The sequence below is a fragment of the Hakea prostrata genome, chromosome 11 (assembly GCF_041222555.1).
Source record: "Hakea prostrata isolate BN-2017 chromosome 11, UWA_Hpros_2, whole genome shotgun sequence".
Taxonomy (NCBI): domain Eukaryota; kingdom Viridiplantae; phylum Streptophyta; class Magnoliopsida; order Proteales; family Proteaceae; genus Hakea; species Hakea prostrata.
The window spans coordinates 20,467,732-20,487,485 of NC_142610.1; the positions used below are offsets into that span (position 1 = coordinate 20,467,732).

Sequence of the window (19,754 nt, forward strand, 5' to 3'; positions counted from 1 at the left end):
AAGCCGCCGCCGACACCTAAAATGTTGTCTACCAACTCTGACAAAAGATTTTTTCATAGCGACGACATAGAGAGAAAACCCTAAATCCAAAAATTACTAAAATACCCAACAAAAATGCTCTAGAAGCAAGCCCTAGCAATTGGGGGCCACAACTAGTCATTTCAAAGATGTCGACCATCTAAACACAACTCACATTGTCATGCAATGGTGTATATGATTTTCACTCAATTCGAGCACTAGACACCACAACGGGCCCAAAAATTCTAGCATGGTAAAATGGGTCTTCGCCAATAACACGGCCAAGGCTGTGATTTGGTTTTGATAGAGATGAGGATGAAATATCGATGAATAATGGCATTTACGGCATATTAAATGAGAAACTCCTTTAAAATCCAACAAAAGAGTAGGGACATTTGTGACATGTCACAACCAACTCCTTGTAGAAAATATCTAACAAAAGAGTAGTGGCATTTATGACATATCATAAGGGAACCTCCTTTAAAATTTGACAAAAGGAGTAGGGGTATTTATGACATATCATAAGGGAACCTGTCAAAATCTAACAAAAGGACTAGTGGCACTTCTGGTATTCACAAGGGGAATCCCCTTTAATTACTAACAAAATGAGTAGGGGCATATATGACATGTCATAAGGGAACTCCCTTAAAGTCTCACCAAATGAATATGATATTATTTGTAGACCAGCAGATGAAAGAGGTTTGGGCATGCATCAGTTATTGTAGGTCAACATGGCTTGTCTTGGCCATCTTTCTTGGACGACAAAGCATGAAGAGTCTCCTGTAATGGATAACACGTCTTCTATATTGCTAGGGTTGAGGAAGGTTTATGGTTTTCTGACCCAAGAAGAGAAGTGGACTGTGGGAAATGGCAGCAAGATTAAGTCTTGAATTGACAATTGGGGGTGGGGTCAAGTCTCATTCGTGAGTTTGTGCATCACTCAAGTTATATCCCAAATTCAAGCACGGTAAAGGTTGGAGACTTTATAAGGGCCTGTTTGGTTACATGAGTCTAGATATTTCAAATATTTAGAGATTTCAAATCTATGGAGTCATAATTAATAAAATTAACTGTTTGGTTAAGGGAAGATCACCGGCCGGGCGGGGGACCAGACAAAACGGACACACCAAAGGGCCCCAAGCGGGCAAGGCGAATCAAACTACCCGAACGCGGTGGTCCGGGTCCACCCGCTCAGCCCGCCCTACCGAATATCGAATGAAATCTATGGATTCATCTATAATTTTTGTGAATACGCAAATGTTTAGCATTTTTATAGTAGGAATGAAATCTCTGGATTTCACCCCATACCCATAAATTACAAATTCACGTTTTTAGTGTAAAGAGATGAATCTCTAGATTTCATTAAATCTAAAGATTTTCACAATCAAACAGGTATAAATCTCGGATTCATGAATTCAGAGATTTCAAATCTCTAGATTCATGTAACCAAACAAGCCCTAAGGCACAATCTTGATTTTGCCGCTGAGAGGGCTAATATGTAATTTTCTCCCCTCTATTAGTTGTTGTGAACCATGGGTCTATTTTGGTTTGGCCCAATCTCATCTGATCCGGCACCAATTGAGTTTGGTTGAGCCAAAGTTTATATACCCTTGTTGCTTCATTGTGGTTTAAGTCATTTATTGGGTTCTTGAGAATTCTGATTTCTCCTCTTGGTTTCTCTTTGGTTTTTGGCATACAATAACTTGTTACAAAGGTTTTTTTGATGCGTTGAGATCGCGATGCTGCTGTCTACCTTTGATGGTGTTTATTGTATGTATTTTGTAAGTAGAACCTCTATTTGATATAGTAGATCGGACTCCAATCTTGAGCCCTGGAGGTATAGACCAAATTGGTCAAATTCCATCATCAAATCCTCCTTGTTCTTTGTTTTTCTCTACTATTATCATGTTTGCAATCATCGACTCATCACCAAGAGTTATAATGGTGGTATCAGAGCCACGGTTTAGGCTCAATTGGTGAATCGATGAGGGCTTTTGCTCATGGTTGATTAATCGATATTTTGGGATATAACATGCTTTGATCAATTCTTGTATACTAATCTAGTATAGTTTTTGTTTTGTGTGCATAGATTGATATTGTTTGAAGTTATTAATCATTTTTTTGCACTCTATTTATATTTGTTGATATCTGATGAGAGGGCAGGTGGCATCCTCTTTTTCTTAGAAAATTCTATTAATCTCCTATACTTAGGCTCTATTTACCAAAACTTCATTGCTTAAACTTTTACATATGATTCCCCTAGGAATCTATACTTTCACCTCCGCTTCTCCATTGATTCTTTTTTTAATTTCCAAGTAATCTTTCAATCTTTTTATCCCAACTAATGAAAAAAAAAACAGAAGAAGAAGAAGAAGCAGCTTACCACAAGCTCGGACAAAACATTTGCATCTAAATCTTAGGGTTTGACTCGAAACGTAATGAAATAAAAACTAACTGAAATTAATGGCGTTAATACTTGGGGGGTTTGAAAACCGGGTAACTCAAGGGGTAGGGTTGAAAATTTCATTATATTAGTTCTCGCTATATTTATGATAAAATTTTGTTTCTTTCCTTTGTAATAATATTAAAAAATCATTAAATGTAGGATAGAATCTGGTTTGTTTCAAATCTTACCATAATTAGTTTCTGTGAATGAGTGATTCTGCTTTAAATGAAATTAAATGAAATTAATTGAAAGTGTTTTTTGACCAAAAAAAGATTTGAACGGGTATATAGTATCTCTTATAATCTTTCTGTCCATTGATGTAAAAATTGCGGCAGTTTATTCATATTCAAGGCCTATTGACATGATCAACAAGCCCACCAGATCAACTCTTAAGCAAAAATCCTAACTGGTTAGGACTCTGTTGAGTACATAAAACTATAAATACAGGTCACAGATGAGATATAAGGAACCACAGTGCAGCTTCAATTTGTTCAAATCTCTGCTACTCTTGCCTTTGCTTAAAGTCCCAAAGTTGCAAGAGTGGGAAATGGATTTAGCAAGTGTGGTTATTGCGATGTCTCTAGGTTGGTTCTTTCTGATGGTTGATGCTCGCATCCCAGGTGTCTACACAGGTGGGCCGTGGCAGAATGCTCATGCTACTTTCTATGGTGGCAGCGACACTTCTGGAACAATGGGAGGAGCTTGTGGTTATGGTAACCTCTACAATCAAGGCTATGGAATGAACACAGCAGCTTTGAGCACAGCCCTCTTTAACAATGGAGCTGGCTGTGGTGCCTGCTTCGAGATTAAGTGCTCAAACGATCCCCAGTGGTGCAATCCAGGAAGCCCATCTATCTTTATCACCGCAACTAACCTATGCCCAGCTAACGATGCCCTTCCAAGTGATAATGGAGGATGGTGCAACCCTCCTAGGGAACACTTTGATCTCTCCATGCCTATGTTTCTTACCATTGCACAGTACAGTGCCGGAATTGTTCCGGTTTCCTATCGCAGGGTACCATGCAGGAAGATTGGTGGGATAAGATTCACCATGGGAGGGGGCACTAAATACTTCAACTTGATATTGATTACAAATGTAGCAGGATCTGGGGACATTGTGAAGGCGAGCGTGAAAGGGTCGAACACAGGATGGATTAGTTTGTCGAGAAACTGGGGCCAGAACTGGCAAACCGGTGAAATTCTTGTGGGTCAATCTCTCTCCTTCAGGGTTACTGGCAGTGATCGCCGGACCTCCACCTCCTGGAACATTGCCCCTTCTGATTGGCAGTTCCATCAAACGTTTGAGGGCAAGAATTTTAGGGTCTGATTTGATATCCCTCGCATCTCATGTTTCATTTTTTCTTTGCTCTTCTTCTGTGATGGAGCAAAAGTAGGTGAAAGAGCTAAGGTTGCAAAGGGGAAAGAATATTGTACTGAGATTATTGTAGTACTGCTGAAGTGGTTTTAAATTAACATGATGGAACCCGCAGCTTCATATGTGTTAATAAAAGAATATGTGTTAATAAATAGTAAGTCATTGTTCAACAGAGAAGGAATACAACTCTGGTCCATCAACAAATCATTAAGGGCCCCCGGGTTCTGCATATGATTGAATCCTATGATCCATTGCATACTAATTGGTAGATTTCTTTCATGGAGAAGAACCAAATATGTAGAAGAATTGACATCCTAGAAAAATATATGGTTGTTGTTTAATGGTTTAATTGCTTGTATTTTTCAGATAATTGAGAGTTAGGTTTCCTGTGTTTGCACTTCTAGCCATACGTGAAACGCTAAGAAATGTTAATCTAATGGATTTAATTAAGTTCCACAGTGAAATCCGTCATTTATAATCACTTGCGCATCAATGCTGGATAGTGTTACTCACCACAGACCCTCATTCTTGGTCTTATTGATCCAATTGATTGATCTAGGATTTCAATAATTATTCTGATAAAACGTGAACTGTAGATGAGCCATGTCCAATCATATAGGCATCTCACTCCAAAAGATATAACCAAGGCACTTGGATTTCGGGGACCTAAAGTGAAATGCATTACAATTGGATTGAGGGTTTCAATTCCATTGGAGAATAGCTTAGGGTTTCAGAGAAAGGACACAGCCTCCATTGGATAAAAGACAAGCACAAGTCCACAAGGAGTGCATGGAGAAGGTGCCTTTTGCCCTGCTCAGATCCCCGCAACTTGGGACTAGGATTCCCAGAGACATAACACTTCCATCAGTTGCCATTAAAACTCACTTGTCAGCTTCATTTAGGTCTGAGTTTGTCAGTTTCAAATTTCAAGCCTCCATGCTTCTATGGAGCGTTGCAGCCTGTGCTGGAAGACGATGGCGTCCTTGCCATGGAGGGAGCAATGCCAAGGAGCTGTCAAAGAAGAGAAGCGCTTGGCCAAGAGGTTGTTTGTGGCAGCATAGATTTTAGAGAAATCATGGATGTTGCGGTTTATCGGGCAAGGTTCACGGATGCTGGAAAGTGAAGATCTAGATGAGCCCTTGTTGATGGAATCGGTGCTAGGTGCTCTAAGCACGCCTAAATTGCTGCTTTTGCTCTTGCTCCTACTGATAGAGTGGTCAACACTTGAAATTGAAGGAGATATGGGATAATCTTGTGACCGGGACATGCAGAAGAAAGTTTGGTTAGTCGTGGAGTTCATGAACTACGTGGGGTCGTTGTGTGCTTGGAGCTTGAAGTTCAAGTCGTGAATTTCTTGAACATTTGATTTTGTATTTAAATTAACAAACTGTTAAACCCTTATAATGTAAAAATAAAAAATAACATTTACAAATAAACCCCTCCACTTGATTTTCGACTGTTCGATTTTATTTTGGTTCCGTAGCATAATCTACACCATTGACTGCTTGCAACAGCGGTTGTTGCAAATAAAAATCCTTGACTACCTTCTTAGCTTCTTGTATTCTAAAAAGTACCCAGTAAGATTCCATATTATTCGCTACCAATAAAAAAAAAAAAAAAAAAAAGCATTCTATTCTCTTTCTTTTTCTTTCCTCTTTTATGTGTTTGTGTGAAATAGACAATTTTTTATATATTAGCGATGGGTGTATTACATAATATACCATCAGATAAGATCGAACGTACGACCTCTCAACCTAAAGGTATTTGTATCACCAACTAACTAACCCTGTAGTTGTCAAAAGAAGCATTCTTACTACACATGTTGTAGCCAATTTCAAATTCTCCAAGATTTAAAGATTTATTTATTTAGTTAGTTTTCCTTTGTGAATTGTCTAGGATTTAGTTAGGTAGAATTGAGGAGTACCCTTTCTAAATAAATCGTTTATCTATCTTATCTCTCTCTTCTTATTCATTCACTTCTATTTTTCTGGAAAACTTTTAAGTCTCAAAATATAGAACCTTTCTAAATCTTCTTTCACATATTTTCAGCTCATTTCTATTATTAGATTTTTGCCTACTTTCTCTAGCTAAATCTTCATACGCTCCTCTTTTCTCTCTCACTGAATGAGATTTCTTTTCATCAGTCCTAAATTTAAGTTTCATTCTATTAGATATTTATATATTATTGAAAAATTTTCGGCCCCACCGTTGAGTTAATCTCTATAGGGTAAAAATATATCAATGACACTACTTCCCATTAGGAAATCAAAGTTAATATTGATGTAAGCAATTTAAACTTTTCAAAATGAAAAAATTAACCTTGAATGGAAAACCTAATGCTCAATTCATTTCATCATCTTTGTTTACTATCTACGACTTCTTTGCTTCTATTTATAAATCTTCACAAAGTTTGGGAGGTATAGTTTGTGGATAATATTTTTAAACTTAAGATGTAGGGGTAATATTGAAATTTGATAACTAAAAACTAATTGAGACTAACCCTATTAGTAATAGGGGGTTTGATTGTAAATTGAATAACTCTAGGGGTGACAGTAATATTAGAAAATAACTCAAGAGGCCCAGATTGAAAATTTCCCTATATATTATGAAAAGAAAAATTGTTTCTTTTCTTTATAATAATATTACAAAAATGGTCCAGTGTAAGATAGAGGAATCTATCTATTTCAATTCTTACGGTAAGACCGTAGTTAGTTTTTTTTTTTTTTTTTTTTTTTTTTTTTTTTTTGGTAAACAGTTAGTTGTTTGTTTGGTTGTTTATAAAAAAGATTTGAACGGGTATATAGCGTCTCTTATAATATTTCTGTTCATTGATGTAATTATTCGTATTCAAAGCCAAGTATTGACATAATCAACAAGCCCACCAGATCAAGTGTTAAGGAAAAATCCTAACTGGTTAGGACTCGGTTGGGTACATAAAACTATAAATACATGTCACTGATGAGATATAAGGAACCACAGTGCAGCTTCAATTTGTTCAAATCTCTGCTATTCTTGCCTTCTTGCTTAAAGTCCCAAAGTTGCAAGAGTGGGAAATGGGTTTAGCAAGTGTGGTTATTGCGGTCTCTCTAGGTTGGTTCTTTCTGATGGTTGAAGCTCGCATCCCAGGTGACTACACTGGTGCGCAGTGGCAGGATGCTCATGCTACTTTCTATGGCGGCAGCGACGCTTCTGGAACAATGGAAGGAGCTTGTGGTTATGGCAACCTCTACGATCAAGGCTATGGAGTGAACACAGCAGCTTTGAGCACAGTCCTCTTTAAAAATGGAGCTGGCTGTGGTGCCTGCTTCGAGATTAAGTGCTCGAACGATCCCCAATGGTGCAATCCAGGAAGCCCATCTATCTTTATCACCGCAACAAACTATTGCCCACCTAACGATGCCCTTCCAAATGATAATGGAGGATGGTGCAACCCTCCTAGGGAACACTTTGATCTCTCCATGCCTATGTTTCTTACCATTGCACAGTACAGTGCCGGAATTGTTCCGGTTTCCTATCGCAGGGTACCATGCAGGAAGATTGGTGGGATAAGATTCACCATCGGGGGGGGCTCTAAATACTTCAACTTGATATTGATTACAAATGTAGCAGGATCTGGGGACATTGTGAAGGCGAGCGTAAAAGGGTCGAACACAGGATGGATTAGTTTGTCGAGAAACTGGGGCCAGAAGTGGCAAACTGGTGAAGTTCTTGTGGGTCAATCTCTCTCCTTCAGGGTTACCGGCAGTGATCGCCGGACCTCCACCTCCTGGAACATCGCCCCTTCTAATTGGCAGTTCCATCAAACATTCGAGGGCAAGAATTTTAGGGTCTGATTTGATATCCCTCGCGTCTCATGTTTTATTTCTTCTTCTTCTATATTAGGGTTTTTAGAAGCAAAAGTAGGTGAAGGGGGAAAGGATATTGTACTGAGATTATTGTAGTACTGCTGAAGAGGTTTTATATTAAGATGATGTAACCCGCAGCTTAAATAATAAGTCATTGTACTTACAACTCTGGTCCATCAACCAATCATTAAGGCCCTCGGGTTCTGCTTATGATTGAATCCTATGATTCATTGCACACTAATTGGTAGATTTCTTCCATGGAGAAGAACCAAATATGTGGAAGAATTGACATCCTAGAAAATATATGCAATGGTTATTGTTTAATGGTTTAATTCCTCGTATTTTTCAGATAATTGAGAGTTAGGTTTCCTGTTTTTGCACTTCTAGCCATACTTGAAACGCTAACAAAGGTTAATCTAATGGAGTTAATTAAGGTCCACAGTGAAATCCATCATTATAATCACTTACGCATCAATACTGGATAGTTTTACTCACCACAGACCCTCATTCTTGGTCTTATTGATCCAATTCATTGATCTAGGATTCCAATAATTATTCTCATAAAACGTGAACTGTAGATGAGCCTTGTCCAATATATCCTGTAGGTAAGATTCAGCATCTCACTCCAAAAGATATAACCAAGGCACTTGGATTTAGGGGACCTAAAGTGAAATGCATTACAATTGGATTGAGGATTTCAATTCCATAGGAGAACAGCTTAGGGTCTCAGAGAAAGGTCACAGCCTGCCCAATGACAAACACAAGTCCACAGGACCACAAGGAGTGCATGGAGAAGGTGGTTGAGTTGAGACCCTCTTATTGTTTTGACCACCACAACAGGAATGCATCTCTGATCCATCAACCATTCACTAAGGCCCCCGGGCTCCACTTGGATTGTGGAAACCTTGGCATGTCAGCTGATTTATTTGCTAGCGAGTGCAAAGGTGACAAGGAAGGCTTGCATGTGATGCTGCACCAGCACCTTCTGAACATCAATGCCAGCAGAGCTCTTATAGGCCAAGCAGTAAGATATTTCTCAGGTCTTCTGGTTGAGTCCCTGATATTACTGATCATTCAGATATTGTGAAGACCTAAATTTGTTAAACATCAATATTCTCCTTCCCTACTGCCCACACCTGCTGCATAAGAAACAGTCAGATCACTACCTCCTTTGCGTGCATGAACTCTTCCATTAGGGTTTATGCCTTTAGAACCCTTCTGCAGGTAAGACCTGTAATGGTTTCCCTCCAATGATAATAGCAGAGTTCATAGCTTAAATCGATATGTAATTTCATTCATTTGGACTTCAAGGAACCCTTCTGGATCAGACATACCAATTTCACCAGGGGATGGGAAATCGACTAAAACGAATGCAATAAAGCTGGCAAATCGTTGATCTGATTGCGCAACTTTCTGTATTTTAACATGTGCTGCTCAACCACTTGAAAGAGTAATTTACTATATCTCTATCCACCATGTTTTTGACACATCTGTATTCTTACAAGAAGTACCATAAAAAAACATGTATTCAACGAGAAATGAGAATACAAACAGATTCATAATCAAGGTAAGTGGCAAATTTTTCATATACTAATTATAGATTTATGTGATGATTAAATGCTGTAGATTAGATTAAAAACATTTAATAGTCCATTTCAGATTAATAAGACATGTTAGCACAATAAATTTGTGTTGTTGCCTTGGTTCAGTTGGTTTTAGGATTTTCTCAAAGGTTGGTGAGTGTTGCTCCGCTAGGGTTTTCTTTCGTTCTCTTCTTCCTCTCTGTTCTCAGTGGTTTTCAAGGTGTAATCTTGCTGGTTTGCAAGGGGTTTTGGGGTTCTATTGTTGGGGATATATTTGTTCTTCACAAAGTTGTTGAGTTGTACTTTCTTCTCTTCTCAATAGCACATTTGGGCTTTGAATCTAAGTCACAGAGATGTAGGTTGATAATACTCCGTTAACAAATATTTATGTGATCCTCTTCTTGATCTCCTCTTTCTTTAGTGTATTCTTGCACAGCTGAGGTTTGATTTAGCCAAACAGTAATAATAATAATGAGCCTGATTTTAGGAAGATTGTATAAATACTGTCAAATCTGAATTTTGGGGGGAATGTACCTTCCCAAGAAGCAAGATAGGGCTTGAAAAAGAAAATGAGGGAAGCTGGCACCTTCTTCTTTTTTTGTTTGTTTTCTCTAATAAGTGGGACACCCTCAAAGACTTTCAAATATCTCATAAACACCGGTTATGTCATAATTATATTACTATTAAGTCCACTCTATTAGGTGATGTAATTAAGTCAGTGGTAAGTCTTTTATTATGATGAAAGTACATTTATTAGAATGTCAACTTTCCATTACCCTTATTCCGAACTATCTTTCTAGTTGCACACTGTAATAACATGCCATTAGAAATGTTTTGAACACCTGGCCCTATTAGCCGAGGTCTATGGAGAAGAAGAGAAGAACTAAGAAGATTTTTTCAAGGAAAACATTGCTTCCAAACCCGATTAGAAATGGAATGAAATAGTTCATTCTTTAGGTTCCTTAGTACATTGACTACAAATTTTTATTTGCAACAATTACCGCTGCAAGCAGCCAATGGCGTAGATCACGCCACCTAATCAAAATAAAACCAGATGGTTAAGAATCAAGTGGCAAGGGTTTGATTGTAAATATTATTTCTTATTTTTACATTTTAAGGGTTTGATAGTTTGTAAATTTTATGAAATCAAACCCCTCCATTTACCCAACTCTCAAATCTCTATTTCGTTTTGCCCTACTCATATCTCGCAACTTGAGACTTAATTTCCAAGAAACCAACATACTCTAGTAACATAACCCTTTCTTGCCATGGAGGGAGCAACGCCAAGCAGATGTCAAAGAAGCGATGGGCTTGGCCAAGAGGCAGTTTGTGGCAGCACAAATTTCAAAGAAATCATGGATGTTGCAGTTATTGGGCAAAGATTCACGAATGCTGGAAAGTGAAGATCCAAATGAGCCCCTGTTGATGGATTCGGTGCTCTAAACAACGCCTAAAGTGCTGTTTTTCCTCTGGCTCCTACTGATAGAGTGCTCTAACCAAGGGCCAACCTATAGAGCACCCCACCCCACCCCCGGATTTTTAAAAATTTTATACAAATTCCCTTTATTTTTTCAATTTTTTCTCTTCCCACATGTGAAATGTCACTATTTGTACCCCCCAATATTGAGAAAATTTTTGAAAGGTAAAATAAAGGAAATTTTTGAAATAAAATCTTATTAGGTATTCAAAAATCAAAATGTCATTTTTAATTAAAAACTCATTCTTCAATCCCTATTTGTTTTCTACTATCTCCTCTCCCCCCTCTCCCCTCTCTCTCTCTTTTCTTCCTATTTATTCTCTTCCCTTTCTATAAATGGGGGTTAAAAAAAATCTACTCCACAATTAGATATTATTTCTCTTTCTCAATTTGTTTATTCCTTTATATTTTTCTCCTTTTTTTGTTATTTTTTTATTTGATTTTATATTCATTGTTTCTTTATTTCTTGTGCAATTTTCGGTATTTGATTTTGTATTGTGATTCTTATTTATTCTCTTCCCTTTCTATAAGTGTGGGTTAAGAAAATTTGGAAAAAAAAAAAAACTACTCCACAATTAGGTATTCTTTCTCCTTCTCAATTTATTTATCATTTATCTTTTTTTTTTTTTTTTTGTTATTCTTTTTATTTGATTTTATATTTTATACTTCTTTATTTCTTCTGCAATTTTTGTTATTTGATTTTGTATTGTGAATAAAATATCTATAGTTAATAAGTAACTAACTACGATTGGTTTACATCTCTTACCTAAAAAAAAAATTTGTTTACATCTCCTAAGAAAATTTTGGCTTGCATCTAACTTTTTAGAGTTGAACTCATGTGTACATATATATATTTTTTTTATATTGTTGCTTTAAGTTTATCTATATTTTGTCGGAAAAAAAAGCATCATTATCAATAATTTGCCTTTTTCTTCAAATATATGTGGGCCCCACAAAATATGTGAATCTATTATTTAATATAATAAAATAATTTAAAGGTGGGACCCTAAATGGGTCTTATAAGGGTTTACACAATATGTGTGGCAAAAAAGCATTAGTGCTTCCCCAACGGTAAGGTTATCTGACTTTTATTCTTCGACCCCCCCCCCCCACAATGTTGCATGCTGGGTCTGCTCCTAGCTCTAACACTTGAAATCGAAGGAAATATAGGATAATCCTGTGACTCATACATGCAGGAAGAACATTTGGGAAGTCGTTGAGTTCGTAAACTGCGAGGGGTCGTTGTGTGCTTGGCGCTTGAGTTCAAGTTTTTATTCTTCGACCCCCCCCCCCCCCACAATGTTGCATGCTGGGTCCGCTCCTAGCTCTAACACTTGAAATTGAAGGAAATATAGGATAATCCTGTGACTCATACATGCAGGAAGAACATTTGGGAAGTCGTTGAGTTCGTGAACTGCGAGGGGTCGTTGTGTGCTTGGCGCTTGAGTTCAAGTTGTGAAGTTCTTCAACATTTAATTTTGTAATTAGATTAACAAACTGCTAAATCCTTAGAATGTATAAATAAAAAAATAATATTTACGTCTAAACCTCTCCATTTGATTTGGACTGTTCGATTTTATTTTGATTATGTGGCATAATCTCCCGCTTAGCCTTGTATTCTAAAAGCCCGTAATTCCATATTATTAGCTCCTAGAAAGAAAAATAATAATAATAAGGTAGAGCATTCTATTCTCTTTCTTCTTTTTACCTCTTTTTGTGTGTTACCTCTTTTTGTGTGTGTGAAATAGACAATTTTTTTTTTTTTTTTTGGGAATCCGAAGAGTTTATATATAGGATGGGGGAATATTACTAATATAGGTGCCGCCGGACGGATGCGAACCCAGGACCTCCCAATGGGAAGTTGGGCTTTTAACCGCTCTACTAATCCACCATTGGCAAATAAACAATTTTTTTTATATTAAGGATGGCGTATTACATGATATGACCTCTCCACTAAAAGATGTTGGTTTTACCAACCAATTGACCCTAAAATTAGGGTGTCAAAACCTAACCCGACCGTTAAAATCAGACCGAACCGGCATGTTATAGCCCAAACCGGCCCGCACCGAAACTTGATGGGCTGTGTTTGGGCTGAATAACCTCAGCCCGCAACGGTTCGGGCTGGGCTGGGCTAGCCCGTGTGTGGCCCGCTAACCCAAACCGTTTGGCCCGAAACCAGCCCGAACCCAAACCAACCCGTTAAACCCGTTATAAATAAATAAAATAAAATAAATCTAAATGTAAAAGCCAAGAAAACCCCCAAGTTTCTATTTGTTTTCTTAATTGTTTTGTTTTGGAATATGCAAACAACAAGTCTGTCAAAGCCTTCGCCATTTGGAAGATGGGTTTAGTAAATATTTAACAAATGTATTATCATTTGAAAATCTTTTAATGCTTTATTTTGATCCATTTTTACAAGTGTTAAGAAGGGAAAGGAGAATAGGCAAATCAAATACAATCCACTAAAATTTATCAAGATGCTAGATTTCTTTTGTATATTAGTTCTATAATTTTTATTTCTTTATAGAAAAAGAGTTTTTGGTTTTGAACACCCAACACAAGAGATTTGAAAAGAACTTAATGCTTATATGTATTTACATGCTCTTAATAAATTTCACACATCAACAAAGTACTCAAAACATACCGCTAGTAAACCCGAACCCAAACCATTAGTAAACCCAATTCGAAACCGTTAATCAAAACCGTTAGTCAGCCCAAACCCAAATCGCACAGGCCCAAACCGGCCCAAAACCGTTATTTTCTTAATGGGCCGTGTTTGGGCTGAGTGTTTTTCAGCCCGAAACCGTTAGGCCCAGCCCGAAACCGGCCCAACCCGAACTGTTGACACCCCTACATGAAATGGTCAAAAGGAGCATTTTTTTTTTTTTATACAAAGGAAGATTCTCAAGTCGGGGGGACGGGAATATTAATAAATTAATATGTCTTAGCAAGAGTTGAACTCACAACCTCTTCACTAAGAGGTGTTAGTTTCACCACTAGAACATCTATGTGTTAGTCAAAAAGAGCATTTTTACTATGCAGCTAAGTTTCAAATTATCCAAGATTTTTTTTTTTTTCTTCCCTTTATGGATTGTGTAGGATTTAGTTATTATTTTTGTCAACAACTAGGATTTAGTTAGCTAGAATTGAGGAGTACCCTTTCTAAATAAATCGTTTCTCTATCTTATCCTCTCTCTTCTCTCTTGTTCAATTATTCATTCATTTATATTTTTCTAAAAAACTTTTAAGTCTCAAAATTTAGAATTTTTCTAAATCTTCTCTCACATATTTTCAGCCCACTTCTATTATTGGATCTTTTCCTACTTTCTCTAACTAAATCTTCATAGGTTCCTCTTTCTCTCTCACCTAATGTGATTTCTTTTCATCCGTCCTAAATTTAAGTTTCATTCTATTAGATATCTATATTTTATTGAGAAACTTTCAGCACCACCGTTGAGTTATCCCTTAATGTTATTGCACCCCTTGAGTTATCTATTATATCAATTTAGATCCCTATAGGGTAAAAGTATATGAATGACACTCCTCGTTAGAAAATCAAAGTTAAGTATTGATGTAAGCAATTTAAACTTTTTAAAATGACAAAAAAATGTTAAATGGAAAACCTTATCCTCAATTCATTTCATCATCTTTGTTTACCGTCTGCAACTTCTTCTGTTCTATTTATAAATCCTCATAAAGTTTGGGAGGTATAGTTCATGGATAATGTTTTTAAACTTAAGATGTGAGGGTAATATTGGAATTTGATAACTAAAAACTAGCTGAGATTAGCCGTATTAGTAATAGGGGGTTTGATTGATAAATTGGATAATTCTAGGGGTGAAAGTAATATTAGGAAATAACTCAAGAAGCCGGATTGCAAATTTCCCTACATTATTTTTAGCTATATATTATGAAAAAAAATTATATTATGAAAAAAAATTGTTTTTCTTTCTTTATAATATTCTTACAAATACCGTCCATTTTAGGATAGAGAATCTATCTATTTCAATTCTTATGGTCTTACCCTAGTTAGTTAGTTGTTTGTTTGGTTGGTTGTTTATAAAAAAGATTTGAACGGGTATATAGCGTCTCTTATAATCTTTCTGTTCACTGATGTAAAATTGCGGCAGTTTATTCGTATTCAAGGCCAAGTATTGACATAATCAACAAGTCCACCAGATCAAGTGTGAAGGAAAAATCGATCTAACTGGTTAGGACTCGGTTGAGTACATAAAACTATAAATACAGGTCACAGATGAGATATAAGGAAACACAGTGCAGCTTCAATTTGTTCAAATCTCTGCTACTCTTGCCTTCTTGCTTAAAGTCCCAAAGTTGCAAGAGTGGGAAATGGATTTAGCAAGAGTGGTTTTTGCGGTCTCTCTAGGTTGGTTCTTTCTGATGGTTGAAGCTCGCATCCCAGCTGGTGACTACACTGGTGGGCAGTGGCAGGATGCTCATGCTACTTTCTATGGCGGCAGCGACGCTTCTGGAACAATGGGAGGAGCTTGTGGTTATGGCAACCTCTACGATCAAGGCTATGGAGTGAACACAGCAGCTTTGAGCACAGTCCTCTATAAAAATGGAGCTGGCTGTGGTGCCTGCTTCGAGATTAAGTGCTCGAACGATCCCCAGTGGTGCAATCCAGGAAGCCCATCTATCTTTATCACCGCAACAAACTTTTGCCCACCTAACTATGCCCTTCCAAATGATAATGGAGGATGGTGCAACCCTCCTAGGGAACACTTTGATCTCTCCATGCCCATGTTTCTTACCATTGCACAATACAGTGCCGGAATTGTTCCGGTCTCCTATCGCAGGGTACCATGCAGGAAGACTGGTGGGATAAGATTCACCATGGGAGGGGGCACTAAATACTTCAACTTGATATTGATTACAAATGTAGCAGGATCTGGGGACATTGTGAAGGCGAGCGTGAAAGGGTCGAACACAGGATGGATTAGTTTGTCGAGAAACTGGGGCCAGAACTGGCAAACTGGTGAAATTCTTGTGGGTCAATCTCTCTCCTTCAGGGTTACCGGCAGTGATCGCCGGACCTCCACCTCCTGGAACATCGTCCCTTCTTATTGGCAGTCCTATCAAACATTCGAGGGCAAGAATTTTAGAGTCTAATTTGATATCCCTCGCGTTTCATGTTTTATTTCTTCTTCTTCTATATTAGGGTTTTTAGAAGCAAAAGTAGGTGAAAGTGCCAAGTTCGAAAGGGGGAAAGAATTTTGTACCTAGATTGTGGTATAGCTGAAGAGGTTGCAAACTATAAATCAGCGATTGCTTGACCTCAACCACCTTCTTGATCGGCCTCTCGGTCAATTGTTCAAAGGCAAGAATTTTAAGGTCTGATTTGATATCCCTGTCATCTCAAGTTTCATTTCTTCTTCTTCTATATTAGGGCTTTTGAAAGTTCAAAAAATAAGTGCAAGAGCTAGGGTTGAAAGAGGGAAAAATTTTGTAACAAGATTGTAGTACAGCTGAAGTGGTTACACATTAAAAAACATGTAACCTGCAGCTTCCATATGTGTTAGTAAATAGTAAGTCTTCTAATGAATCCATGAGAAGTCAAAACCAAGAACCAGAAACCGGTATTATATCATATGGGCCGTGTCTAATCTATCTCAACCATGCTCAGATTCAGTGATATCTATTGTTACTTTCTGCATTCTTTACCCTGGTAAGCTGAACCATGAAATCTTTACAGATATTAAAGCTATGTACATCTGAGTCATGTCTCAGTCAATCAAAATGAACACCAAAAAAGCCAATTGATCAAAAAAGGAAAATGAGTATGCGCAAGTTCTAATAGCTTGTAACTCCCAAAATTGAACTGCGGGTTGAAGCTCTATTGCAAGCATTTGGAAGATCAAAGCGAGAAGGTTCAATGCCAAGAAGAAGAAAAAAATGCTTGCAACTAAGATGAATAGCATGAAATAATCCCTTTAGAATAAAAGGAAGAGATTTTTGTATATTGCTAGTTATGGTAACGATTGTGTTTTTGACCATTGGATAAAAATAGAATCATAACTTTAGGGCCTATTTGGTTACATGAATCTAGAGATTTAAAATTTCTGGATTCATGAATGCGAGATTTATAACCGTTCGGTTGTGAAAATTCCTAAATTCATGAAATCTAAAAATTCATATTTTTGCACTAAAAACGTGAATCTGTAGATTTATGGTTATGGAGTGAAATCTAGAGATTTCACATTTACTATAAAAGCGTTAAACATTTACACATTTACAAAAACCACAGATGAAACCACAGATTTCATTCCATATATTCAGATTAATCAAACAATTAATTTTATTTTCCTTTAAAATCAGTTTTCTTTAGGGAAAGGAAAGTTTTTAATAACTAACTGAATATTTAGAGAGAACGACATAAGATTTGTATTCATTTAATGGATAATTCAAAAAACAATATACGGTAAATAAATTTTCTTTTTGGTAAAAATATGATAATACAGTTCAGGGTAAGATATATGTAATTTGCTCAAAGGAAATAAATTGGTGAAAAAATGGGATACAATTTAAGAAAAGATTTGAAAAAGGAAATTTTAAATTTCCAACGAGAAACTCTTTTCCCCCTTTTTTTGGTGGGAGTGGGATAAAATTTAGGAGATTGTCTCTTTCAATAATTGAATTTGAATGCTTGTCCAAGGTTGAGTTCGAATTCTCGACTACACTGTTGAGATCAATATTGAAATTTCGATCTCGACCGTAAGTTGCACAGACATACGCATTTAATGCTCAGCATTCTTTTTAGGCAAGTAATTTACAAAGAATATTGCATGGGTAATGGTAAAAATAAATGAAACTTACCTGATTTGTTTGAGTTTAGACTGCTTCCATGAAGGAAACTCTAAACCATCTAGGATCCAAGGATCAGGAAAGTAAAGAGATTTCAAAAGTTAGGTAATCCGACGATTCACAATGAACAGGTTAAGCTTACTTAAACCCCTCACTCAAGGTAATAAACACTTGCTTCTCAATTACTCTGAGATTTCTTGGTCCGAACCTTTCTTAGCCCCAACTTCAACAATCACAGATATCTTTGATGCTTCCAGTGGTTTTGAGTCTTAGTTTTGTGCTTCTATTTTTCTTTTCTTTTACAGGGTTTTCTCACTCATTAAAGATCGTTAAGAGCATGGACATTGAAAGAACGATCACTCAAACAGAAAAACACCATTGCTCGTGGAATTTAATAATCAAATTCAAATGCATTATGTTTGAAACTCTTTTGCCAGCTTTTGTAATACTAATCAGTCTCTCTTTGGCTATAATATATGAAGGTGATATTTACTGCAAAGACCAGATACATGTGTTACAAGGAACTGGAAAACCACTTCCTAATGGTATCCCAACATACATCGTCCAGATATCAAATTTATGCATGGATTGCTCCATCTGGATTGCTCCATCTTTCGCTGGTTCGTCGAAAAATCGATAATTTTTTAAGTGACTTCCTTTTTATTTCACTCCTCACCCAATCGATCGAATTTTGAATATATTTTTATCATGTATACGAGTTCTTTGGTGCCAATTTCTTGGCTGGATTACCATCAACAAAGTAGCCATTACCCAAAAAAATGGAAAGTGGAGGCAAAACTGTTATAGTGGATGTAACACATTTTTCCTTATGTTAATATAAATCTTCTTTTTCTCCACATAAAAGGGGAAAAAATTGTATAATCTAATTGGGGAAAATATAAAAATGAGAAAAAAGTATAGCATGAACTTTATATATGGAATGTAAGATTTGTAAAAATATATTCATATTTCTAAGAGAAGCATACATGATTATTGACTTAGGAATGTAAGATTTATGAAAATATATTAAATATTTATGATTGATAGTTTTTATTAAGAAAATATATTTTAGGTATCTACGATTTATTGCTCCTATTAAAGAAAGCATTATGAAAATATAATTTTAGTATCAACCATTGATTGCTAGCTCCTACTAAGGAAAGCATTCATTGATCACTCTATTTAGTATTTGTCATTGATTTTTTATTTTTATTTTTTGGTCAACGTCTGTGATTGATTGCTCCTATCTTGGAAAGCATTTTGAAAATATATTTTTGTGTTTACATTGATTGCTCTTATTAAGGAAAGCGTACATGATTATTGATTTAGGAATGTGAAATTTATGAAAAATATATTTAAATATTTAGAGTGAGTGGAATATTGAGACTCTTGTTTACCAGAACAGAAGGAATACTAATTGTAACTTACCAAAACAAAATGATATAACTTTAATTAAATTAAACTGACACAAGGTCAGGTTAGGCTAGGCCGAGTTGACCCGAAGGCTAAACCCAAACCTAACCCGACCCTATCAGGGCTGATTATTTAGTAACTCAAGCTTGGATTGTGGTGGCGAAACATATAACTTGTACAAATCTTTCAATTTTCCAAGTCAATCCGATCCATTCGCTTGTAGAGCTATTTACCCAATTGCAGACATTTCTGGAACACCCCTAGCCCTAGCAGAGGGAGAATAGTCAATTTTGAAAAAATTTATTGTCAACCTCTTTCAAATATGAATTGAATGGATCCCATTCATTTGGATTGGTTGCGTGACAAACTTACCCAATTTGTCTGAGATTGGATTGTGTCCATTAAGGAAATTTTTAACCAACAATCAGGAAAGGGAAGAGATTTTCAGAAGTTAATTAGGTAATCCGACGATCCACAATGAACAGTTTAAGCTATTTAAACCCCTCAAGTCCCTCACTCACCTCACTCACTTCAGTTAAAGCATCTATCTTTGATGGTTTCAGTAGCTTTCAGTTTCAGTCTTCTGCTCTTATGTTGCATTGGTTAAGTATTTCATTTTTATAAGTTTTAGCCATGTTTGATGTCTTTGGTGGTTTTGAGTCTCAGTGTTTCTTTTTTGTGCTTCTATTTTCCTTTCCTTTTACAGGAGTTTCTCACTCATTAGATATGTTCAAGAGCACAGACATTGGAAGAACACTCACTCAAACAGAAA

The 19,754-nt window shown here is 36.6% G+C and overlaps 1 protein-coding gene and 2 pseudogenes across 2 annotated transcripts; all 3 read left to right on the forward strand.

Moving 5' to 3' along the window:
- Positions 1-749: 749 nt before the first annotated feature.
- LOC149000744 (expansin-A4-like) lies at positions 750-3,791 on the forward strand. 2 transcript variants are annotated; one of them, XM_089139655.1, is made up of 2 exons: positions 750-762; positions 3,022-3,791. In XM_089139655.1, the coding sequence occupies exons 1-2, from the start codon at positions 750-752 to the stop codon at positions 3,789-3,791; spliced, it is 783 nt and encodes a 260-aa protein (XP_088995781.1). The 2 variants fall into 2 exon arrangements, with proteins under 2 accessions (XP_088995781.1, XP_088995780.1); XM_089139654.1 differs by lacking the exon at positions 750-762 and having other exon boundaries at positions 3,012-3,791.
- Positions 3,792-6,585: 2,794 nt separating this feature from the next.
- Positions 6,586-7,672, forward strand: LOC149000745 (expansin-A4 pseudogene; annotated as a pseudogene).
- A 7,422-nt stretch (positions 7,673-15,094) lies between these two features.
- LOC149000746 (expansin-A4 pseudogene) lies at positions 15,095-15,877 on the forward strand (annotated as a pseudogene).
- The last annotated feature ends 3,877 nt before the right edge of the window (positions 15,878-19,754 follow it).